The sequence below is a fragment of the Ictidomys tridecemlineatus genome, chromosome 10 (genome assembly GCF_052094955.1).
Source record: "Ictidomys tridecemlineatus isolate mIctTri1 chromosome 10, mIctTri1.hap1, whole genome shotgun sequence".
NCBI lineage: Eukaryota > Metazoa > Chordata > Mammalia > Rodentia > Sciuridae > Ictidomys > Ictidomys tridecemlineatus.
In genome coordinates, this window is record NC_135486.1 from 140,312,853 (window position 1) to 140,338,050 (window position 25,198).

The 25,198-nt window shown below is 58.9% G+C and overlaps 2 protein-coding genes across 28 annotated transcripts in view; both read left to right on the forward strand.

The window, feature by feature from the left end:
• Rbfox1 (RNA binding fox-1 homolog 1) overlaps window positions 1-25,198 on the forward strand; it is a 2,023,047-nt gene that overhangs the window by 670,724 nt on the left and 1,327,125 nt on the right. The gene's annotated exons all lie outside the window — the stretch shown is intronic.
• Window positions 1-25,198, forward strand: part of LOC144367585 (xylosyltransferase 1-like) — a 118,155-nt gene that overhangs the window by 47,339 nt on the left and 45,618 nt on the right. The window contains exon 2 of the mRNA XM_078024578.1: window positions 21,122-21,160. Coding sequence (XP_077880704.1) covers window positions 21,122-21,160 — 39 coding nt within the window. The remainder of the gene's footprint in view (window positions 1-21,121; window positions 21,161-25,198) is intronic.

The window sequence follows — 25,198 nt, forward strand, 5'->3', positions numbered from 1 at the left end:
GTTAATCCCTTTGTAGAAGCAGATCCTTCTGGAATGTGGGCTCCCCTCCCCCACCGCCTGCGGCTCCCCCCCCCCCACCCGGGTTCCAGCTGTCCCTCCCCAGGCTCCTGAGTGGGCAGATCCTGGCCAGAGTCAGAACTGGAAGGGGGTGGACTCCCGAGTGGCCGGCTCCTGTCCCCCCCACTCAGGAGAAGGGCCCGGGAGAGGCCTCTTCACAGCATGGTCTCCCAGCGCCATTCGGCTGTGACGTAAATGACTTTGTTTGCTTTTAATTGTCACATAATTAACGTGGCAAGCCATACTGGTTTTGTCCATAGATAACACATAAATGATGCGCGTGTGAGCCTTTCCCTGGCCAGACGCGGTCCAGAGCGCTAGGCGATAGGGGAACTTCCCTTCTCGAGGCTCCAGGGGGCCACCTCTGTCTGAGGTCAGCGCTATCATCATCATCATCCCCCAGGCGCCCAGGGCCCAGCCCACGGTGTCAGGAGTTGGTTGAAGGATACGCTCCAGTTAGTATACAGGTGGCGTAAAAACATGGCAGAAATCACAGAAGTAGCCGGTCGGCCTCGGAAGCTTGGACCCATTCCCAGGTGACAGGTTTTCAGAAGGGGTCTGCCCCGTGTCCCTGGGAACTAGACCCCACCAGGGAGCTCTGCGGCCTGGGGCGCAGGTGACCTGGGGAGGCCCGGGAGGTGCTGGGGGAGCCAGGCCAGCTCTGGAGTGGCCGCTGCTCTTTGTCATCAGAGATCTGGGAGGCCCAGGTCCTCTGGCAGCTCCTGCCTCCCTCCAGGACTCTGCCGTCACCTCCCCTCAGAAGGTCCTTGGGGCTCAGGGAGAAGGACCGCAGCACCCAGGGCCTCCGCCAGGTGTGGCGGACGCGCTCCGTCACCTGTGATGGACTTCCCGCCCGTCTTTCCCGGGAGAGGTGGCAAGGACGCGGTTGGTTTATGATTAAGCGGGACCATTTGTTGGCCTGCGTCTTTACATCCTGGAGATGTCCAGCAGCGACCTGCCGTCAGACCTGGCCAATGAGACTGTCCCCGGCGCGTCTCTTCCCCGGGCAGGCGTTGCGCAGTGGATGCTCTGTGAGCCGGGCTGGTAAGGGGTGCACCAGCCACACGGGGCCGGGGGACAGCCACACCCCATCTGCAGCAGATGGACGGTGCTTCTCACTGCCGTCCAGGGCACGGTGTGCGTCCAGCGTGGCCCATCTTTTGAGTTGCCCAGGGCGGTGGAGATCCAGAACTGAACACGCGGTCTTTCTGCGTTTCAAATTTTGGCAACTGATCTACAACTTAGAATCCGCCTTCCCGGCTCCAACGGAATCTGGCTCATGGGGGACCGGTGGGTGACATCTTGTCTGATGGTCCCTGAAAGTCAGGTCTGTCCAGCTGAGACACAAGAGGGTCTTTCATAAGTGGCATGAGGTCAAGAACAAGAAATCAGTCCAATCACCTATTTGCCAGGGTCCACCCCGCGGCCCCGCCTCGATCACTCTGATCACTTCTGATAACGTGGGTCCCCAGCCGTCCAGGTCCCGTGTCTCCCCAACAGACTCCCACGCCGACCCCACCCATTTAGTGAGCATTTACTAACTGCTTTGTCCGGGCCAAGGCTTTGCATGCGTCTGCAGGGACGAGTCTCACCTGGAGGTACCTCCTGGTGTCATCTTATGGACGGAGGCCGTAGGGCTCCAGGGGTGAGTGCCTTGCTCAGGGGTCACACAGCTGACTTGGAAGCTCACCCTGGCCCGACCCCAGGGCCCGAGACGTTGAAATAGCCTCACGTCTCTCTCCCGTAGACAGAAGCCAGTTCTTGGCTCCGACAGTCTAAACCCTCTTTGGTTTAAACCTTGGGTTTTATCACTGCCGTTCGCAGTCGGTATTTGCCAGGCAAGGACCATATTTCCAGCACCCTGGTTGGCTCTGGGACCATGGGCGCGTAAGACCCAGCTCCTGCCGCCAGGAATCCTCCATGTTACAGTGGCGCTAGGAAGAGGAGCCCCTGGATCGGAGGACCCTTGGCACCCCAAGTCTGTGGGCTCTGCATCCTGGGGCTGGATCGACAGCAGCCAAAAATGCTTCTAAAATGTCCCCTGTGCCCTGGGTGTGTGCACACCTTCCCGTTCCTGTCACTCCCCAACAGGGCGGCGCACACACTTGCACAGATTCCCGTTGCCGTAGTGGTCTGGAGGTGGTTGGGTCTACTCGGGGGGGGGGTGGTGGTGGTGGTAGGTTTTAGGGAGATGGGGCGCCCCTTTATCCGGGGAACTTGAGCATCCTCCGATGCGGACCCTGGATCCAGCCCTTGCAGACACCAGCGGGTGGCTGTGATCACGGGTGGTGACGGTGGTGACCACGGCAGCTAGTCGCGGAGGGAGCGGTCCTGTCTGGGAGGGGAGGTCAGGAGGGGTCTCCAAGAGAAAGTCTGAGCCGAGCTGGGCGGGCCTGCGGAGCCTCCAGGTGAGCAGGAGGAGCCGTGCTCCTGGCCCAGGGAGGGACGGCCGGGGACATAGCCACCGTGTCTGCCCCTTGCACTGGCACAGAGGGGACTGCCCCTGCTCCTGTCTCTCTCGGCACTTTCCATGGGAACCCTCTGTGCCCAGCTTGTTCATAAGGAGCAGCTGGGTTTCCGGTGGCTGCTTCTCGGGAGGCAGGATGGATGGTGGTCAGGACTTCCTGGGTCCCAGCCTTGGCTCAGACGTGCCCAGGTGGGGACTGTCACCTGGAGGGGTGTGGGCGGGATAGCCACTCCGCCCCAGCAGCCGGCACATCTTTCAGGTACTATAGGACGACTGGTCGGTGTGTCACCTGATTGCCTCCATCCCTGTATAAGAGCCCCCTGGGACCCCACCTCCGGCCACCACTGAGCTGCCTCCGGTCCCCCCGGGTGAGCTCACACGTCCTGGATTCTCACCTACATGGAACCCCAGAGCGGCCAGCACCCCCGGGCTCCTTCTCACCCAGCACCTTGAGGCTCTGAGATTCCTGCGCCCCAGAGGGTGCAGGTTGATGCAGTTGAGTCTGTCTTTATGGCCGGTCTAGAAAGTTGACATCAGAAAGCAAGACTGCGGCTCCCTGCCCTCATCATCCCTGGTGCAGTTACATTAAAAAAAAAAAAAAAAAATTGTTCTTACGGTTAAGCCAGCCTCTGTGTCACGGAGGCTGAGCTCCCTGCCAGACAGGAGCAAGTGGGGGTCCCCTCCTTGCCCGCGCCCTCCCCCACCCCCTTTCTCCGAGGAGCCCTTTTCTGTGGGTTTCTGTCGTACCGTTTCCTTCTGTTTTCCTGTGCATCGTGTCCAGAGCATCCAACTTACCATCTCAGCCTTTAAGGGACATTCAGGGACGTCCAATACAGTCCCATGGCTCTGTGGCCACGACCAACGTCCGTCTCCCTGGCGTTTTTAATCTTCCCCAAATGAAGCCCTGAGCCCCTTCAACAGCAGCTGCCCCCCGTCCCACCTCCCCCCTGTTGGAGGTGGCACCTCCGGGGACCTCAGTAGACTCAGCCCCCTGGTTGTGGGGTGACAGGCGCGTCCCCTGTGCCGGCTGGCCTGCTGTTTTGAAGGAGCATCTGCAGCCTCTCTTAGGGAAAATGTTGCTCCTTCTTGTGTCCTCGGGGCTAGTGACAGTCTCGCTGAGTGTGTGTTGACAGTGAGGCTGCGTGTGTTGGTGTCACTCGTCCCCATTTCATAGATGGGGACGTGCCCTGGCCTCCTGCAGCTCCTAACGTGGGCTTCCTGAGACACCAAGGTTCAGCATCCTGGCGGCCCCTGCGGACACCTCCCTGTCCACCCCACGCTGCTCTGCAGGACCCGCCTGGTCGCCCTGTAGGACCCCCTCCAGCCCCGGGCACCCTGCACCCTCCCCGGGACGGATGCTCATTTCCATACGGTGACGGCTCCTCAGGAGTCCGGGGGTGGGGGTGGCTGCCCGGCCACTGGGCGGCCCCAGGGCGCTGGACCCAGGACTCCCCCGACTCTGCCCAGCCTCCTGGCGTGAAGCTGCCCGACGGACGGCGCAGATCCAGTTAGGAGCCAGCCGTTTGGGCTGCGTTTTGGAGACGCTGATGCCAGCTGGGAGCTGGGGAGTGTTTCCCTCTATATTTAGTCTCCGCGGTGAGCTCACTGGGGTTGGCGGGTTTATTTTGGGAGATGGCTCCGTGGAGCGGGGGATGGGGCCAGGCTGCTTGTCGGGGCAGGGACATGGGGTGGGGGGGTGGATCTCTCAGGCTGATGCTGGCCTCTGACACCTCGGGACAAGTGCCCCTTTGGCCACATTCTCCTCTGATTCTGTCAACAATCTTGGGGAGCGGCTGTGGGGGGGGTGTACCCATTTAGCAGATAAAGTGGCTGGGCCTCAGGGACTTGGCAAGGTGTTAGGGGTAGAGCAGACAGGGCATTCCCTGCATGATATTTCTTCTGATAGAAATTAAACTTTTTGAAGTATTTGTGCCTGCACCACACCAAGGAGGGTGGAGACAAAGGTGGGATTTCTTCTGAGATTCCCAGGCCACTGTGCACAGAGCCCAGGCTGCAGGGTCCTCTGAGGTCCGAATCCCAGCTCAGCCTCACGGGCCTTGCCCCTCTGGACCAGCCAGACCTCCCCGACTCCTTGCAGTGCTGTCATGAGGGCGGAACGGGAATTACAAAGTGCCAAGGCCACGTCCTGGCACATAACAGACATGGAGTAGGGAAGAGGAATGATGCCGCGTTTGAAGGAAAGGCAGCCCTCAGCCGTATCCTCCCGGCACACGCATCCATCAGAGGGGGAGTCTCCCTGCAAGACCACCAAGGTGCCAGGCTAAATGAGGCGGGCACTGACTGGTGGCTGGCAGGGGGGGACCTCAGCACCTCCCTCTGCAGGGACCCGGCTTCTGAGCGAATCCAACAGGCCTGGTCCAGACGACGCCGGACGTCACGACGTGAGCCACCAGACCACTGGGGATGGGAACGGCCATCTCTGTCCCCGGTGCACGCACAGGCATGGTTTTGAGAGGAAGCAGGATTCTTCCCAAAGTTTTCCACTAAATAATTGCTGACGTTCACTCCTTCACTGCACATCTACTGAGCGCCAGCTGTATGCCATGCTCAGTGCAAGGCAGGGACGGCCCCCCATCTTGGAGTGTGGGCACACATCTGAGCCACTCCTGGCCACGGTGGCAAAAGAGGCCCAGGTCAGGAGTCACCTGTCCTTCTGTCTGCGGGAGGAGTGGGGTGAGTTCAGGGGTCCTGTGGTGCTGGGCCGCTCTCGGTGCCGGAACTCGGCAAGGTCAAGAACAGAACGCGGTCTCCTTGGTCCACAGCCTGGAAAAGTGATCTGGAGCAGCTGGCCGCCGGCCTCCCTCACCCTGAGGAGCTGGTTCCGGCCTCCACCGGGTGCTCAGGGGGCGAAACTCATAGGCCCCAAGAGGTCAAGCCAGAAAGAGAATTGAACCCTGTCGGGCTTGGGGGCCTCCCTGGTCATCCGGGTTGTCTCTGGAATAGGGAGTCATGTGAGGTGGTCACTTGGGTTCCACGAAGGCCCAGGGCGCCGCCCTCTGTGTGCTGGGCGCAGGGCGGGGGTGGGGGTGTTGGAGGGGACTCTGAGCCAACCAGGCGGTCCTCGAGCCCTGCTCCTGGGCAGAGAGCAGGCAGACTGGGCCACCAGACAGGGGACGGAGCTTCTTGCCCCTCCTGCGAGGTGGAGGCTGCACCTTGGCATGATGGACGTCCTGCCACCGTGTCCAGCCGAGGGCAGGGACCGCCCAGGAGGCCTCCAGAGGCCCCGCCAGGCTGGGGTCCCCCCCTGGGTGACCTCCGGGAGACCTCCAGGAATCCCTCCCTCCACGAGAGGGGTCACCAGTGTGGGGGGATTCCTGATGGTCAGGATAAAGTGGGGGGGGGCATTGTTGGCCGACCCCGTTGTGTGGGTGCCACCATGGTGTCATCGTCCCTGTGGGGACCTGCAGCTGGCTAAAGCTCAGGCTCCTCTGTCTCTACCTCCCTGGAGCGGTCACCCCTCTCGGGTTCCTGGCTGGCTGGTGCACCCCTCAGGCTCAGGTGTCCCGTCCATTAGGGGATCCCCCGTTTTCAACTGTCACCCAGACCCTGGTTTGGGCCCTGCAGAGGTGACTGTGAGCCATGCAGAGCTGGCCCCTCCCGCCAGGACCCTGGGGTCTGCTCAAGGGGCCCGGAAGCCAGGGGAAGGGTCCCGGAAGGACTTGGGCACAGCGTGGCCGGCCCTGGTGGGCCCCAGCTCCTTCCCAGGGTTTCTGTGCCCCACGCGGTGGACATTGGGCTGCGTCATCTTTGTGCTCAGCACCACCCTGACCCCCAGCCCCTCGGGGGAGCAGCATCTTCTCCCTCCAGATGGGAGACGCAGACCTGTGCCTGGGCACTGCACAGTCACCCTGGCTGAGTACCACCGTCCCAGGGCATGAGGGGTGAGCCCCTAGAGGCCCAGGGGTAGCACAGACCGCCGTCCAGAGCCCATTCACCCTGGCACACGGGTCTCTAGCTGTGTGCCCAGGGATACGTACTGTGGGCGCTTTACAGGGACACTGGTGGCTCCAGCGGCTCCCGTCTGGGCCTCTGGATGTGCAGCCCCAGCGTGTGGCATCTGAAGGTGGGGTTCCCACCCAACCGGCCGAGGGGCTGTTGTTTTATTTATTTATTTTGGTACAGAGGACTGGACCCCGGGTGCCCTCCCACAGAGGTACATCCTCAGCCCTTTTAATTTTCTATTTCGAGACAGGGTCTTGATCCTGTGCCTAGGGCCTCGCTAAATGGCTGAGGTTGGCCTTAAACTCGGGATCCTCCTGCCTCAGCCTCCCGAATTGCTGGGATGACAGGCGTGTGTGGCTGTGCCTAGCCAGCGGGATCCCAAGACGAAGTCCCCGTCCTTGAACGCCGAGCCTGTGCCACCTCAGCACCGCTGACCGCGTTTCCGGTGACATCATTCACCACGGGGCCTGGTAATCAGCAGCCACGGGCCTGGTAATCAGCAGCCACGGGCAGGGCCAGCTTGGCCTGGGCCGGGAGCCTGGAGTCTTTTTGTCACACGTCTGCTCAGAAAGTTGCATGAACAAGAAAAGAGCAACATCTCTCCGACCTCCTGCATTGTTGTGGTGGTTTGGGGGTGCAGGGGGGTCTTGTGCAGAAGTCTGTCGGGCAGGTGCGGTGACGGCACCAGCGCGGGGCCATGTGCCCGTGTTCTTTGTGAATGGAGACCCCCTGCTTCTCCGGGGGAGCTCAGCCTCCAGTTTTCCATGTGCACAAGGGGACTTAGACGAGCCCCTGCCTCAGGTGACGTCGTGGGATTCAGTAAACAAGGGCTTCTCGGGGCTTCAGCAGGGCTGGGAGCAAGGGGGAGCCGAGGAACGTCCGCTAGTGACAGAAGGGTTGGAGTCACGCAGGTCAGGACCTGAACCGTGGTCCCTCTTCTGCCCTGCGTGTGACATTAACAGGTGTCCTCAGCTTGCACATGTTGATGGCCACGGGTGCAGTGGCCAGAGTGACCCGTGCATCTCATTAGCCTGGAATGTTCCTGATGGTAGTAACAGGTGTCTCCTGTCCCCCGTTGGGAGCATAGGGACCTCGTTGGCCCCGCCAGCCATGGGGTGACATAAACCAGGGACCTGGCCCCCAGGGGGGCTCGGGAGCTGGGGGCTTGCAGGAGGCGGCCTGCAGGTTCCTTCTGTGGGGGGTGGGCGGTGTGGGTGGGGAGCGTTCTAGCTCCTCATTTCTTAAAACCCTCCAATGCTAACGCCGTTCTCCTTGAGCCACAGAACTCAGAACCACCAACGGACCTGTATCGGGCCCAGGCTGAGATTTCTTTTTTTTTTTTTTCCTTTTTAGACACAGAAAGATATTTTGTCAGCTCTCACACATCACCTCTGGCTTTCCTCCCAGTCTGTCGCAGTCACAAGGGCGGAACTCCGCTTTGTGAAACTTGGCACGAGCCTGTGGCTTTGACCCTGGGGGACGATCCCTAAAAACGGGGAATAGCAATCATTTGAAACTCGTCCTAGAAGTCTTCAGCCTGCGGGCTCCAGGGTGGGGACCTGGAGGTGACTTTGGATCTGATTGTGTAAAGGCCTGTTGGGTGGCAGGACCGTCCTTCCTGCAGAGAGCCGGCCACTCTGTCCCCTGCCCTCCTCTGGGGTTCCCTGCCACCGCTCTTGAGATGGGATCCAGGTTCTTCCCTAACCTCCCTCCACCCCACGCCACGCCCCCTCCAAATTCTCCATTCAGACTGTCTGTCTTCAGTCTTTCCCGAAAATTATGGGCTGTTATCATTACAGCTTCTTGTGCCCACAGTGCGTGCGCTCCCACCTGGGACATGTCCATTCTCGCTCTTTCCTGGGAGCCCGCCTTACTTCTCACCTCCTGAAGCTCCAGAACAATCTTCCGCCCTGGAAGAGTTGCCTGTCCTTCCTACATCCCTCCTTTTGGGGGAGAATGTATCACAAAGGTAACAAAATAACGGATCCCGTCACTGGTAGTGTAGCCTATGAGGATTGGATCGGCCTCTCTTCTGTCTTGTCATATGGTATAATGTCGTGACACTTTTATGTAGCGTCTTTGAAAAGGAGGCAGGTGTTGAATTTGATGGGCAGGAGGGAGTGGAGAGAAGAGAGCTCAACAGCTGTGTGTCTGGGGCCAGGTCTCCTAGATTTGGGCAAATTGGGGCTCCAGCATTCTATAATTGTGGGACCTGGGCATGGTTGCATGACCTCTCTGAGCCCACTCACCTCATTTGTAAAGTGATGGCTGATCCCAGTCCATCCTGAATGGGTGGGGGTTAAATGAGTTAATGGTGGCATTGGCTTTGAACAGCGCCTGGCACAGAGGGACATCTGTGCTGGCAGGGTTGATATCATTAGTCCTGGTGATAGCAATGCCAGGGGTAGTAACCATCTTGGGACATGCAACCAGCTGGCTTGGGGAATCACTGGGGGAGAGAATGTCACTCTTCTGGGCCACGTTGTGACTTTGTTTTATTAGCAATCCGTGTGACCATGGGGGTATTGTGTCAAGCCTCGGTTTCCTCGTCTGTAACATGGGGTCAGCATTGCCCTGTGGGATCCGTGTGAGCGCTCCAGGAGATGAGCGTCAGGCCACCCAGCCAGGGCCATGGCAGGTGGAACTCAGTGACCCAGGGACTGGGGCAGACTAAGAAGGGGTTCCGGATGCCGGAGCTCGGCGTGCCAGAGACCTGCTTGGCTCTGAGAGGCGGGGCTGGAGACCCAGGTCCCCACAGCAGCCCAGCAAGAGCCAACTGCTTCTCTGCAATTTCAAACCCAACCCAAAATAACGATGGATCATCCCAGGTGCTGGCCTTATATGGCCGATGGCGAGCTTGCAGGGCAAGCCAACAGAACCAGCAAGGTCACAGGACTGTCTCCTGCTGGCTCACAGCGTGGTGGGCGGGTGTGGGGTCGAGAGTGTGTCCCATGGCGGCTGCGATTCCATTCGCCACAGTCTGTCCTTCCTTCCCAAAGCCCACACGCCTTGCAATAGATATTTAAAAAATAATAAATAAATACGTATCTGATGCTTATTATGAACCCGACACTCCAAGCACTTTATAAAGATGAATTTAGTCAACCGTGATGCTGTGGGTGGTCGGTATTAAGGGGAAACTGAGGCACCGGGGTATCGGGTAAACTCTTCCAGTTGGCAGAGCGTGATGGATGGAACCGGCCCTTGACCGCAGTGCTAGGGCACAGAATTCCCCCCAGCAGCCGCCACCGGGAGGCTGCATGGAAGGGTGTCATGGGTGGAACTAGAGAGCCAAGTGCAGACTTCCACTGGCTCCTGGGGGGGGGGGGACCCTCCCCTGCTGTCCTTGGTGCTGAAATCTCCAGGCCTCGCCCTGAGGAGAAGTCGCCGAGCGCTTTCTGGCATGAGGAGGCTGTGCGCATCTGTGGGTTCCGCATCTGCGAATCCACCCGGGGATTGAAAACCGTCAGAAAACGTAGACGTGTCTGTCGTCACATCGACAGACTTTTTTATTGCTATTATTATTCTCCAACTAAGACAGTGTAACAACTATTTCTAGGGCATATTCTCATCGTAGTGGGTGTGACAGGGAACCTAGGGGTGACTTGACGTGCGTGGGACCAAGTATGTATGTGACAAGCAAATCCTGCCCCAACTGACCCGAGGGACGTGAGCACCCGGGGATTCTGAAACCTGCAGAGGATCCCGGGACAAATCCCCCGTGGATACCACTGATGGAGACCGCGTCATTTCCCCTCTCTACCGTTGACACTGTGACGCCCCAACCCGTCTCACCCTCTCCCCAAACCGATTTTCTTTTACCCTGTTAAAAATGCGTGTGTACTTTGCCCTACCTGCCGAGAGCAGGGTCTTAATTAGCCTTAATTTTTGAAGTCTGCAGCTGTAAACTGTGTTGCAAAGATTGAAAAGATTAGTGCCCTAGTAATAAGATAATTGTCCCCAGGAAACGCTGTCAGCATGTAAACACAGTTAGCGTGTGGAATCAGAATAACGGTAATGGGCCCCGCTTTCGGCATCTCAAGATGCTGCTGCGTGAATAATCACCGACGCCGAGGGCGGAGCTGGGGCGCTGCGTGTTCCCCCTGTACTCTTCTCTGCTTCCCTCCCAGCCCAGAAATCAAAGTCTGCTGGGTGGAGCCCCACCTGACCCTTGCCCCCCACCCCGGCAGCCATTTGAGATGAGTTTCAGGAGTGGGGTGACCCAGGGGTCGTCCCCAGAGTTAAAGGGATACGAGGCAAACGCAGTGGACCCCTCTCACTGCTGCTTTGTAGGAGGACGGTGGCTGGAAGAGGCCACCCGTGCATACCTGTGTACTCTTGCAGATGCTCACGCGTGTGCACCTGTGTGTACCACGTGCCCTCGTGTGCACAGCTGCCCAGGTGGAAAGCCCCAGTCCCCCTTCTTAGACCCAGAAAAGCTTCCAGGAAAAAGACCCCACACCCGGGGCTGGGGGGGCCGTGATGGAGCTCTTGCCTGGCGTGTGGGGGGCCCTGGGTTCCATCCCAGCTCTGCACACGGCAACGACACCAAACGTCACCTCTGCCGACACTCGGGGCCGTTCTTTTTTGAGCTCTTGCATCCTTTAATAAAAGGAGAACGTGCTTTATACACTTTTTAATTGGAAAAAAAATTCATTTTTGCAGTGCTGGGGACTGACCCAGGGCCTCCTGCCCTGCACCTCTGAGCCACACGCGGCCCTGGGAACATATTTTAACGATGTCAGCACCCACAGTGTCTTCCACACAGCCCAAGACGAGCCTTTCTGCTGCCTCATCTCAGACTCTGGGCCAGTCAACAGGCTGCGCGGGTCCATCTCGGCCTGGTCCTTGGTGCACAAGCTCCCGGTGGGAAGCCTTGCCCGGGCGCCTTGCATCGGTGGGAGCTGCGCCCCCCGACCCCAGCGCACACCTTGGCTGGGTTCTGAGAACTTATCTCTTAAGTGCCATCCTCACATGGCTTGAGGTCCAGCCAATGGAGGTTCAGTGAGAAGTGACCCAGTGACCTCTCCATGACAGCCCCAGGACTTCGGGAAACGTAAAATAAGAAGATGTCAGTCCCTGGCCCCAGGAAAGCAGGCTGAGCTGTCAAAATAACAAAATGCCTTGCTTCATTGCATTTGACTTTATTTTACTGTGCAGACACTGCATTTAAAAAAAAAAAAAAATTGAAGGTTCCTGGCAACCCGTGTGGAATCTGTTGGCAACTTTTATTTTCCTAATGACTCAAAGGACCATTAGCATTTTTTAAAGATATTTTTTTTAATTGTTGGTGGACTTTATTTATTTTTACATGGTGCTGAGGATGGAACCCAGTGCCTCTCACATGCTATTCGAGCGCTCGACCACTGAGCCACCACCCCAGCCTCTGATGATTAGCATTTTTTAAAAATACTGTACTTTTAAACGTACAGGATACACGCTGTTGTTCAGACACAATGCTATCGGACACTGAACACGGTACAAACATAACCTCAAATTTGTTCGGCTCAGTAGGCACAGTGGTGCACACACCTGTAATCCCAGCAATTTGGGAGGCTGAGGCAGGAGGATGATTGTAAGTTTGAGACCAGCCTCAGCAATTTAGCAAGACCCTGTCAATAAATAAATAAATAAGGAGAGACTGGAGGTGGTGGCTTAGTGGTCAAGCACCCCTGGGTTCAATCCCTCGTATCCCGCCCCCTAGACTGTATTGACTCGCTTTACTGTGGTGCTTTGGAACTGGACCTACAACATCTCCAAAGTGTGGCCCTGCGTGACAGAGGGTGACGGGCACACAGGATTGCCAGCCCTCCTGGTGGGAACAGGCCTTGGCCCTGTGTTCCTGGGTGTGAGCTTGTGCATTCATCTGGAGACAGCCGTGGGCTCCGTGGGCTCCGTGGGCTCCGTGGGCTCCGTGGCCAAGTGTGCGTTGCGGTCTCCAGGCTCCCATGTCCACTTTTCTCTGAACCCCGCTCCTTCGGCCTTTGCGTCGGGCTTGGGACCCATGAGACCAGAGGTGAGCCGCCCGGTGCGTGCCCCTGGAGGGGGACGGCTTCTCCCCCACCCAGCGGGGCTGTGCCTCCAGGTTCTCGCGGTCAGATCTTGCGCTTTTCCAAAGAAATGCTACAACTTTGTCGTTTTAGGTGAAACTTCCAGCCTCGCCATTGGGTGTAGCATTTTCCAAACACCGCACAAGCTGAATGCAGCCGAATTGAGCTGAATACCACTTCTTGGCCCCTGCGGGCGTTTGCCACCTCTACAAAAAGTTAAGAAAAAAATAAAAATTTAAAAATCCTCTGCAAAGCCACGTTCCCAGGGCGCTCGCCGAGCAGCAGTGACTGCAGGGTCCCTGGCCGGTTCCCGGTTCCCACCCGTCAGGAAAGCACACCGCTGGAGCCCTGGGCTTAGCCGGCACCTCCAGTTCTTTCCCATCCTGCCCGCCCCTCCCCACAGATGTCTCAATGAAGTTCCTGGGAAAGAAGCGCTTCCTATGCTGAATAGGGGACGTTGGCGGTGCCAAGCCTGGCACTCCTGTGGCCGAGGGCCCCCCGCCCGCCCGCCCCCGGGTGCAGAAAAGCTTAGAAATCAAAGAGCATCATTGTCGCCTTTGGATTAGCCCAAGAGGACTTAGCCCAGTGGCCGTCTCCCGGGTGCCGACGGCCGACTCGCCCGGGGATCTCTTTCTCCTGACCTTGGCACGGGGTCTGGCCCATGTGGCTTTTCTGGGTGCAGAGTCGGTCGTTTCAGACACAAAGCCATTGAGCCCCGGTTGAGGAGAGTCCTCTGTTCACCCGTGAAAGGGGCTCACTGTGCATCCGTGTGCGCCCGGCGACCCCCTTCCCTTCCCTTCCTCTGGCCCCGGCTGGGCCTCCGAGGGGCTCTCCGGCCTCCGCTCTCTTTGCCTCTTCCTGTCTCTGGGGCTTCCCCGCGCAGGGGGGACGCCGGGGCTCACGCACGTCCCCAGCTCCTCGGGCCAACTCCCTTGTCAAGTGCTTCCTTCCGTGGGCACGGGGACAAGAGCGGCCGGCAGCGGGGAGCAGCTGCAGGCGCGGGGGCAGGAAGCGGGGAACCGTGGGCGCCCCCGACCTCTTCCTGTCCTCCTCCTGCAGCCTCCTCCTGCAGCCTCCCCTCCCCCACCGCCCTCCCTGCTCCCGAGTCAAGGTGATGAGCGCAGCCTGGAGCCCGTTGGGGATGCCCGGCCCTGAACCTGCCCCTGGATGGCCACCCCATTTCCTGTGTCACCTCCTCAGGCTGGGGCTGGTGTGGGGGTGGGGTCAGGCTGGAGAAGCCGTCCAGTGGGGGAATGGAAGGGTCTTGGTAAGGGCCATGGGAAAGCTCGGTGGGTGACACAGGAAGGGGTCGCAGGCTCAGACGCTTCCAGGGCCCAGCCCACCCAGGTGGCCAGGACCAGCTGTGCTGAGGCCACCTGAGCACGTGTGTCCACCTCCAAGGGGAAGCCGCCGGCTCTAGCTGTGGCCACTCGGGCTTTGCCTGCCCACTTGGTCAGATCTTCGGACATTTGGAGAAAAAGCCATGAATTTGGATGTTGTGAGGACATTTTAAGGGTTGGCAACTGTTTGTTTTTTTGGTTCTGGGGATTGAATCCAGGGTCCCTTAACCACTGAGCCACATCCCCAGCCCTTTTTTTGTATCGTATTTTGAGTCGGGGTCTCGCTGAGCTGCTTAGGGCCTGGCTTAGTTGCCGAGGCTGTCTTTGAACTCACAATCCTCCTGCCTCAGCCTCCGGAGCTCCTGGTGGCAACTGGTTTTAAAAAGAAAATGATGACCGCGTATCCCGCGGCATTTGTCCAACTGTTCCGCATCCACGTGTCGAGGTTCCTTTGGTGACGGTGAGACAGGCCCGGCCCTGTGACTTTGGATCAAGGCTTGTAATTCCGTGAGCCTCGGTTTCCTTGTCTGTGAGCGAGGGAGGGGGCGTCTGTAATTTGCGAACAGGCACATGCCTCCTGGTACCCAGAGCGCCTCCCAACAGCAAGAGCATCCAGAGAAGTCGTCCCCGTTTCCAGACTTGAGCCAGAGCCTGGCCGGGATCCCCGGGAAGATGTTGAAGTAATGCGCACAATTGCTAATTGCAGTGCTTCACCTGGACGTCAACGGCAGCTCTCACGGTGGCCATTGTCACTGAGGAGGAAATGTAGGGGGGGCGTTGGGGACCTCCTGGAGGCCCCCGCCTTCATCCTGACTCTGTCAAGAGGAAGCACATGTGTCCCTACAGCCACATGTCCCCAGCACCTCACAGGCACAGCCTGAGTGTAGAGCTGCCCTCCCCCCTGGCTGCCCGGGACGGTCCCCCACCCGGTGGCCTTGGCCGTGCTGTCTGTGTGGGGTCTCCTGGAGACGTGCCTGGCGTGGGCAGGACGCCTCAGCTTTCCCAGCGCTGGGATCCAGTGTCCTTGGAACAGAAGACGTCCCGGTCACCGGCTCTCAGAGAAGAGGGAGAGGGAGGCACTGGGGACCTTGTCTTGGCCAAATGGGGCGAACCCAGGACTCGGGGAGAGGACACTGGGTTTCGGGTGAGCTTTGCCCTGAACCGTGTGCAGCCTGCAGGGCGGGCGGCTGCCCCCTGGGTCCCATGGGCTCCCCCAGAAACCACGGGGCTGGATTCCAGTCAGGGACGGAGAGAGGCTGCATCTCGTCAGGAAACTCAGATCCATTGGCCTGTTGCTCCTGCGGCCATCTTGGAGGGCAAGCGACGGCTTCTCCGCGTCCCCTTGGGTCCCGTAGCGGGAAGAAGCTGCAGACTTGCACAAGTCCCTTCTTCTTCTATCTGACCTTGGATTCTGCAGCTCAGCTCTGAACCAGTCCTCGTGGAGCAGCAGACACACCCCGTAGTCCCAGAAGCCACAGAACAGGGCTCAGTGTCCCTGGAATCCCAGCCGGTGTCTCGGGGACACTTGGGCCACCTGCCCCCGTCTTGATGACCATAGCGACAGGGAGCAAAATTGGCGGGTGCTGCAGTCCCTGCCTGGGACACGTGGGTCATTGGGCTGAGCCCGAGATGTGGCTACTGTCCCCAGCCCCAGGAAGACAAGTGTCCGAACAGCCCTGTGGCCACCTTCAGAAGCACTGGGAGCGCACCGTTGGTGTGGTGAGGGGTACTGGGGACTGACTAGCCAGCACCTAGATGGGATAGGGGGGTGCTGGGTTTGGGGGTGGGGGGTGTCCGTTCAGTCACCACCGTGGAGACCCCCAGCAGGGAAATGGCATTAGGAACATTTGATCCAATCCCGAGGTCCCTCGTTCTCCTGTGCTGCCAGCTCATCGACTGAACCGTAGCTTAGCGAGTCCCACCGGGATTGAACTACTGAGAACCCGCTGTCCCATCATGATCCAAGAGTGTGTCCACGGGCCACTCTGGTCCAAGTCCTGGCTGTGCCACTTACTGACGAATGACATGGAGCACATTGGTTCTCTTCCAAGCCTCAGTTTCATCATGTGCATAAAGGAGACTATTAATACCGACACCCTACGTTTGGCGTGGTGTTTAAATGAGATACTACTTACTGCCTGCTGACAATAATGCTTTGCATTCGGGAGGAGCCTAACCACGGGCTAGTATTCGGACAGTTGTGAATATTGACCACCCATGTGACCTCAGGCAAGTATCAATGTGGGTGTGACACATGCAGCTGCTTGCAGCAGCCGGGCACCGGGCACGGGCCTCGCCAGCTTTGCTCCATCTTCTGCTTTTCAAAAGAGAAGTGAGAAATCTAGATCTGCACGTGACATAACCTGAATTTAAAACACTGGCAATGATTTCAAATATTTTGTCAATGCCACAGGCCAAAACTCAAGCAGCTGGAAACATCCACAGGCCTCCCACGGCATTTAATATCTCCAGCCTCTAATCTTTCAGGCAGAGGGTATTCAGAACCTTGCAGTTCAGAGGATTGTTAATCTGTGTATTTTTTGGAGGGGGTAGGGATACTGGGGATGGAACTCAGGGGCACTTGACCCCTGAGCCACGTCCTATTTTGCATTTTATTTAGAGACAGGGTGTCACTGAATTGCTTAGCACCTTGCTTTTGCTGAGGCTGGCTTTGAACTTGCCATCCTCCTGCCTCAGCCTCCCGAGCCGCTGGGATGACAGATGTACTGAGTTATAAAACCTCTTGAAGCACATACAGAACAAAATGTTAGATCCAGTGGTTGAGATTTGGGGGGATCATTTGTGCTCCAGGATACACACACCAAGCTGTGAAATCAGTCAAATAATGCCCGAGTTTCCACGTATCTGTGGCTTCTCATAGTTTCCAAGGCTGTGGGTGATTGAAACACCAGCCCCGGAGACCTGAGCTTCACGTGCAGGTTCTGTGGATCCTTTCTGGGGTTTAGGCTTAAAAATACGGAAGGAATGTGAAATACTAACGAGGGAGACAAGTCCAGCCAGAGAAAGGGCCTCGGCCCACAGGCCTGGGCTCCCGGGCGCTGGGAAGGCTGGGCCTCTCTCTGGGGCTCAGTTTTCTCCCCTGAGCTCTGTTGGAAGGTGAGTTAGCAATCCTGGCCTGCGGTCGCCTCCCCGACGCACTCTTCTCAGACCACAAAGGGCGCTCTGTGTGGCGGGCGGCGGTCCCCAGCACCCTGGGCACTCCCGAGCACGCGCCCAGCCGGCATCTCGCAGCCACCGACACGTGAGAGATGCTCACCAGGACTTCCCGGGGGGCATCTAGAAAGGACCCCACTGTGTGACCCTCTGACTTGGTGGCCGGCTCTCCACGGAAGGAGCCTGTCCTTTGTCATCTGGGTCCTTTGGGTGTTGGATCACCATGGCACAGGGTCGGGGCTTCCAGGTTTGGGTCTGGTGTACATCGGACCGGCCCAAGGGAATTCAATAAAAATCCAGATTCTCTGGACCCTTGCACGGAGACTCCGACTCAGTCGGTTCAGACTTTGAGGAACACCCAGGATACTGTTAGGAGAGCAGTTTCTGGAAACTTCCAAACCTGCTCACTGCCCCAAGCTCGGCCCCTTCTGAGCCCTGCGTTTTTGATCCAGTTCTCGTCCACGAGTCTCCGTTATCTGATCTCAAAAATGGGAAGCACGATCCCTCCCTTGGCGGGGCGGCCGTATCGCATGCGCTTGGCACAGAGTGTCCATTCAAACGGAATCAGCCACCTTTACCCGCTCCACCGCCGTCGGGGGAGACAGGGTCAGCCAGTGTCTGCAGGAGCTTGCAGGGAGAGCCGACTGTGCTTCAGCAGGGTTGAGTGGAGAGGACGTGACTCGGCCTTCGTTAGCTTGCGAGAATGAAAACATGGAAGCTTTTGTGGGGGGTGAGGGGTACTGGGGACGGAACTCAGGGGCACTGAACCTCTGAGCCAGCCTCACCTCTAACCATTGCATCAACGAGAGAAGCAAAGTCGCAGCAGCTGAGCCGTTTGGGGTCACAGGTCTCCAGCCTGCGCGTGCGGCTGCTTGTGCACCCCCTTCCTGTGGTGAAACCCCAAATCCCAGGCCCTCAGAACGGGCTACGCCTGGAGACGGGGTCTCTAAGAGGCGACTAAGTTAAAATGGGTCGGTGACGGGGGCCCTGATGAGTCGGCCTGGGTGGGGGGGTCTTATAAAAAGACCTAAACACCCGGAGCCTCCTAGATGGGGAGGACCCAGGGAGAAGGGCCCCCTGTAGGCCGAGGAGAGAGGCTCTGACCCAGTGTCTTGACAGTGGAAACTTGCTCCTTCTGTCCCCGTTGCATTTATATTCTGTCCCTTCCATGTGGCTCCTGCGGGTGTCCGGGCCTGAGCGTGTGCTGCAGGGACCCACAGATTCTGCAGGCCTTGTGCAGCAGACTCAGAAGGCCCGAGGCAGGACTGTCACCTCCACCCCAACGCCACTGCCTAACACCCAAGAGCCAGCGCCTCGGTGACGTCCAAGCAGAAGAGGAGCCGCACGTTTAGCGCAGACATTGAACGGGGTTCAACCCCCAGTACTGCCAGAAACCCAATCCCCATGGACAAGGGTGCCCTTGCTTGATGTAATGGTGCAGTCGCACACAGCCGGCGCTCCGTGGGCCCCCGGGTAGGGAAGAGCTGGTCATTACAGTTATTTCCATTCTCTGGGATGCACCTGCAGGCGTTTGTGTCGTTGAGGGCGTGGGAAAATACATTCCATCCCGTGTTTGGAAAGTGTATCCTTTAGTTACTGCCACCATAATGCTGTTGCACAAATCACCCCAAACTCTGGGTCCAAACAGCAAGCAGCGTGCGTTTTCTCCGTGCGGGGAAGGTGCGCGGGGTCGGCTGCCCCGGGCTGGGCGCGGCTCCGGCTGCAGGTGGGTTCCAGGCTGCTCCACGGGGCTCTCATCCTCCCGGGACCAGCAGGCCACCCACGGGGGTCACGTTCTTGTGGTGGCAAAGACACAACAGGTGAAGGTCAGGTGGATTTCAGGGCCTCGGCTTGAGTCACCGTCCGAGGATGCCCCATGGGACTGAGCCAATCGCGTGGCCAAGCCCAGGGGTCGCCAAGTCCCGTGAGCAGAGGCTGTGGGGCGCTGTGGAGAGGTCAGGCCCCCAGGTCCGTCTCCCTGGCTCCCTCTTGGACTCCCCCAGTCCACTCATGGCAGTGGGTGGGGGGTAAAAGCCCTTCCCTGGTCTCGGTAGCATGAAGATTCCAGAAGCCTCTCCGCTGTGGCCAGCGGGCGCGGTGCGGATTGTCCCCTGGAGCCCCGGGAGGAGCCCTCCTCTGACAGACAGGAATTTACTCGACTGTAACCCAGAGAGCCCCAATGTAGACAGACAGGATGGATCAGGCAGCCGGCATCATTGACCCAGTTCCGCTTCGTTAACCTTTCCAATTAAGGAGGATGTTGCTGAAAGTGACACCTCTCCGCAGACTGCAGAGCCCTACCTCGAATCCTGGGGCCCGAGCCTCTTTAGGGAGAGTCTCGCATTTCCAAGGTGCGCAACCAGATTTCCCTGGCAAGCGAGTCCTAAGTGTGAGTGACGGGGCTCCGGGGAGCACCGCATCCTCTTCCCGCCCTTGTTAATTAGGATGCTAAGTGGGCAGTACCGGCGCTCGGGTCCTCCAGAAGCTTTTAAATAAATCGTGCACCCTGAACCACCCCGCGAGATGGGGGGGTCTCGCATCTCCCTTTGGAACAGCAAATCAAAGAGCTGGGTGCAGGGACCAGGCCGTCCGTTTGGTCCATGTGGTTGACCGGTCTTTCCCTGGCTTTCCCAGGGGACGCTCTTTTTCCAGCGAGGTTCTTAGGGGGTTCAGTGTGGTGTTCTTCCCCGATTCCGGAGCGGTGAAGCGTAAGCCCCAAACAATAGCCAAATGAGCTGTGAAGTACAGCTTAATTAATCTGGGCGTGCACCCAACACCCCCGGAGCCGTGCTCTGCGAGGAGCTGGCTCTGAGGATGGAGGCTAATTTCGTGGCTGAGATGCAGTTTCTTATTTTTCCTAATCAGAAATCTAGATGGTGGGATCCGAGTGGACAGACGGACCCGGGGAGGGGAGGGTTAGCAGGCGCTCCCTGGGTGGGCTGCCCAAGGTCTGGTGCAGGTCACCGGCCACAGACAGGAAGATCTTGCCCCTTGAAGGTGAAACTAGGGCCGGTTGCTACGCCCAGGGACCCTGCCGGGCCCCCTCCTCCTGCCTGTGAGCGGCCGTGGAATTGCTTGGTGGGGGCCCCAGGAAGGGGAGCCATTGGGCCCACTCACCCCCCAAAAGTGGCTCAGGGGATGTTGGGTTCCGCGGGGCACAGCTGCCACTTGGCCCTCGGGGAAGGAGGGGGCAGAAAAGTTCCCCTCGAGGTTTTCCTGGGTCTGAGGCCTGTTGGCGTGTGAAGAGGAGATTCTCTTAGAACGTCCATCCTGTGGGCTGCCCCGGGGTGGGGTGGGGGGGCACTGGGAACTGGACCCCAGCCTGCGATGGGGGATGCAGAGGCCAGAGCTCCACCTGTGCCCATGACCTTGGCCCTGACACCCGCCTGAGTCAGGCATCACAGTAAAGAGGTGACGGGACAGGGATCAGGAAAGCAGGGGCCGCTCCGCCGGAGCCTCGGGGTGCAGAGGGCTCCCCTTCCCCTCACTTCCTTGGGCTGGTGCTAATTCGCAAGGTTTCCTAGAATCCGGCTTCGGGAAGTCTGCTAGGATAAAGCCAAGCCCCAAAGTGGGTGTCTGTCTGCTTCCGGGCCCCAGGACCAGGCGGCTCTCTGTAAGCCACGGCTCGAGAGGCCCTGTTCCCAGAATCGAGGCCCCGAGATGGTTCTGTGCAGGGCAAACAGAAATAGCCTTTGTGCGCTGTTTCCTGTTTTCCTCGGAAACCCCGGGCTGAACACCGCCACCGCCTGCCCTCCTAGGTGCCTTCCTCCTTCTGTCCCTCCCCGGTCCCTCCGCCAGCCCTCAGAGGTCCTGCCTAAGGACCCCGAGGCATTGCCACCCGCTTCTCCTTTGTCCCGAGGACCCCAACACCCAGGGACATGCTTGGTGACAGTGCCACGGTGGGGGGCGGCGGATTGGCCCAGCTCTTCTGTCACCTCCCTGTAGCCAGGGCTGCCCCCTCCCTCCCCGGGGCCAAGAGCTGGAGAAACGAGGCTTTGTTTGTTTGAAAATGGCGTCGCTCTGGTGGGGACGTCCCCCTCACTCACGTGTCTTTCCTTCTCTCCCCACAGGACCCGCACCCGAGCCCCCTGATCGCCCTGGGGACCCAGGTGAGTACCTCCCTCGGTTCTGTCACCTGTTTGCACCTTGATGTTCTGGGGCCGGCTCCGCGGGGGGCGTGCGCACATCCTCTGGTGCCCCAGACGGGGCCGAGGGTGCACACGCGGGTGTCCACGCTCTGTCTGGCTGTGTACCCGCGTGGGCACGGTCACATCCGGGTATCTAAAGGCACCTCCCACCCCGTGGCCAGAACCAGAGCCGTTTCTTTGGTGTCCTCTGCCCTTGGTTCTCCCAGCAAGCACAGGGGGCTGGGGGGACTCTGGGGACGGGCAGAGGCCGTCACCCTTCTGTCTGCGTGCCTCCTGGGACAGTCTAGAAGGCAGTTGTGTTTTCTGTGGGGGGCGGGCGACCCGTGGGCCTGGTGAGCAGGGATGTGGCCCTGCGTCTGCGTTCTGCTGGGCGGGGGGTAGGACACAGGTATGGGCCCGGGCCCCCCCCCCCCCCCCCCCCCCCCCGGCTTCGTGCCCACCCGGGTGGAGTTCCGGCTCTCCACCTTCCCACCCTGGGAGGCTGGCAGGCCACCGAATCTCTCAGCTGGGAGACAGCCACAGGGCTGGTGTCCACCTTGCAGGAGTGCGGTGACGATCGCAGGAAATGGTGTGTGCAGAGTCAGGGGGACGCACGGGGTGTCTGTGTGACCCCCAAGCCATGTCGCCATGGGGACTTCCTGTGTTGGGGGAGGCCGGCTAGAGGGCATTTCTTCCTTAACTGGACTCACTTTAAGAGGTTGACTGTCCAGAGCCAGCGGTTTGGGCCCGAGGCTACTTGGAAACGTCTGAAGACGTTTGGGCCTCCCTGGGTCGTGTGTGGAGGGGACGCTGCTCGGAACCCCCGGTGTCCAGTCCCACCTCCTGTGTGTCGGTGGACGACACTGTCTCGGGCAGTTGGTTGGGTGGACTCATGTTTGAACTGCACCCAGGGGCAGGCCTGGGCCGTGAGCAGGACCCTGGGCACCAAGTCCCGCTGCCCGCCTGGAGCTGCCCCGTGGAGGGTTCTGAGCTTGACCTTCCCGCAACCTCCAGGCTGGACACCAGCCGGCCAGCCTCAGAGCCTCCTCGGGAAAGGGCCATCGGTACCCTTGGCTTCGGCCAGCGCTTTGTGGGGGTGACAGCTCCCCACGCACAGTGGCCGCTCTTAAAGTCCCAAGGGACCCGATCCTCGGTCGGCGGCCAGGGGTGAGGCAGGACGCGCTCTCCCTTCCGCGTGCCGTCCCACTGGGTCCCCGACAGGACTCTGCCCCGGGGCGCCTGGTTCTCTTTGGGGAGCCCTAGGCGACGGTGGTCTGGCCCCGCGTCCTGATTTTCCGGTGCTGAAGACACACTGGAACCCAACCAAAGTTCAAAGTTTTTTTTTAACTGTTGGCACGAGACCGGGGCCAGCTTGGCCTTGTGCTGGGCCTCAGCCATCGTGGGGCGAACAAGGGGCCTGTTGAGCTGCCTGCAGGCGGGTCAGACACGAGGGCAGGGCAGGGTTCGCTGGCAGAGAGCAGCGTCCCAGATGGTCCCCACATGCCGCCGGCCAGAGGGCGATGTGGCCGAGCCACGTGGCCCAGGAGCCCCAGGGCAGCTCCCACCCCCGCCCCAGCCCCAACCCCGAGTCCTTGGCTCTCAGGTCGCCCGCTCCATCCTGAAGCCCAGGGTCGCAGTGGCCCTTCCCGTTGGATGTCACAGAGCGCGTGTCCTCGCCTCCTGCGTGGGCTGCTCTCCCCGCCTGCTGGCTGCATAGGCCCTGAGCGTGGCTCGGTCCCTCTGTCCCCACACGGCTGTGCTGAGTGGGGGTCGATGGGTTGGTGGCTGCAGACGGCTCCTCTGACGCTCTCGGCATCCGCACCAACGAGCTTTGCCACCATCGGATCAGCGGGACTCGGCAGCCACGTTAGCAGAATGAGGACGCCCAGGAAGGGCTACCTCCCCAGTGCCAGCTCGGAGCTGCGCGCACCGAGGACGTCCTGGCCACAGTGGTCCACCGGAACCGGGTGACCCAGAAATGGAGAAATAACACCAGCAGCGAGAGTCCGGAAGGAATCTGAGTTCAGGCTGTGGCTTGGTTTCCTGATCCTGCTCTCCAGCCCCGCTAGGCTTCTTCATGTGCCAGGAACCGGCTTCTCCCACGGCACCCTCACGTGCCCCAGTTACATCCGTGTTCCTAGGATACGTCATTTCTAAGAGATGGGCCTCGGGCTCAGAGAGGTTAGGCGACTTGTCCAGGGTCCCACAGGAAGATCAGGCGTGGATGGGTGTCCGACGCAGGGTCTTTCGACCTCAGAATCTCTCTGCTCCATCTTTCTTCTCTTTTGCTAGAAAATGAAGTTGCCTGGACTGATGGAAAGGGGCACAGGTAGGGGGACAGGTAGCAGGTTTCCACCCAAGGTTCATGATAGAATGTTCCACACACAGAAGAGAAGACGGGGTGAGGTGATTGTGGGCAGATGGACGGACGGATGGACAGGCAGATAGGTGGAGAGGCAGTACTGGTAGTCGTTTTTATTTTTATGGGTTTTTTTTTTTTTTGCATGACACACAGGTTGTCATCGGGCTTGTGTGTCGAATGGCGTGGGCATTGGCCCCAATAGGAGTTTTATTTTAAGCCCGTGCACACACACACACAGACACACACACACACACACACACGCACACCGCACGGTGCCACCTCTCCCTGTCCTGATAAGTTTGAAGGCTTATTTGATTCTCTTTCTTATTGATCCTCAGGAGGCCGATCGGTTCTGGCTCGCTCTTGTCATTTAACTTCAGCTTCTCGCCCCCACCCCCACCCACCAGCCTCTCTGTGAACTGGCCTCAGCTCGGCCCCCAGCACCTGGGGGTGGGCGTGGAGGCGCTCTACAGTGGAGCCGGGGCGTGTCCACCTGGGTGTTGGTGAGGCCGGCTCCGTCCAGGGGGCAGACCTGCATCTGCCTCCAGCTCCCTCTCCAGCCCCCAGGATCCAGGGCAGCGGGAGGAAGTCCCCTGACTGCTCCCTTTTCAAAACCAACCAGGTACTTGAGTTTCTTTGACCCACGGACTCAGAGCAGAGGGGAAGGAAGAAGCATCTCCGTTGTTTAAAGACGATGCCCGGCGGAGAAGCCGGTGGATAAGGCCGAGTCCTGAATGTGAGCGGAAATGAATGCTTTAAAAATTACATCCATGTAGATCTATTCATCTCCCCGCTTATTCAATAAACCGCTAATGGGCCATGCAGAGGCCCGGCCTCGCGCCAGATCCTAAAGACAGTGCGGTAACGGAGACAGAAAAACCCTGCCAGAGAGGAATCCATTTTTTCCCCCTTTTGGTACTGGGGGACTGAACCCGGGGATGCTTTATCCTAGCTCTTTTAATTTATTTATTTATTTTTTATCTTGAGACAGTGTCTGGCTCAGTGGCTGAGGCTGGCCTCCAGCTTGCGATCCTCCTGCCTCCGCCTCTCGAGTCCCTGGGATTACGGGCGTGTACCGGGGTGCTGGGCAGAGGATCCATTCTTTTTGGAGGAGTCAGACAGGAAATATACAAAAGACTGTGTCCCTGATTTCAATTTAGTGACATGTGAATGGAAAAAAGAAAAGCGTGTTTACAATGGAGAATGGACGGGGTGGAGCACGTTTGTTCAGCAGTTTCACTAGGGGAGATCTGAGCCCGGGAGGTGAGGCCTGAGCCCGGGAGGGGAGATTGAAGCTGAACAGCTCACCTTGCCCAGAGGCGCAGTCAGACTGTTCTGAAATTCCTGCGTGTTATGTCTGGGTTCTTCTAAAAATGATGCTCGTTGTCCTTAGAATCAATTAAGGTGTCAGGCCGGGCGCGGTGGCGCACACCTGTCATCCCAGCAGCTCCGGAGGCTGAGGCAGGAGGATCACAAGTTCAAAGCCAGCCTCACCAAAAGCCAGGCCCTAAGCAACTCAGCGAGACCCTGTCTCTGAATAAAATACAACATAGGGCTGGGGACGTGGCTCAGTGGTCGAGGGCCCCTGAGTTCAATCCCTGGTACCAAAATAATAATAATAATAATAATAATAATAAGGTGTCATTTCCATCCTTCTC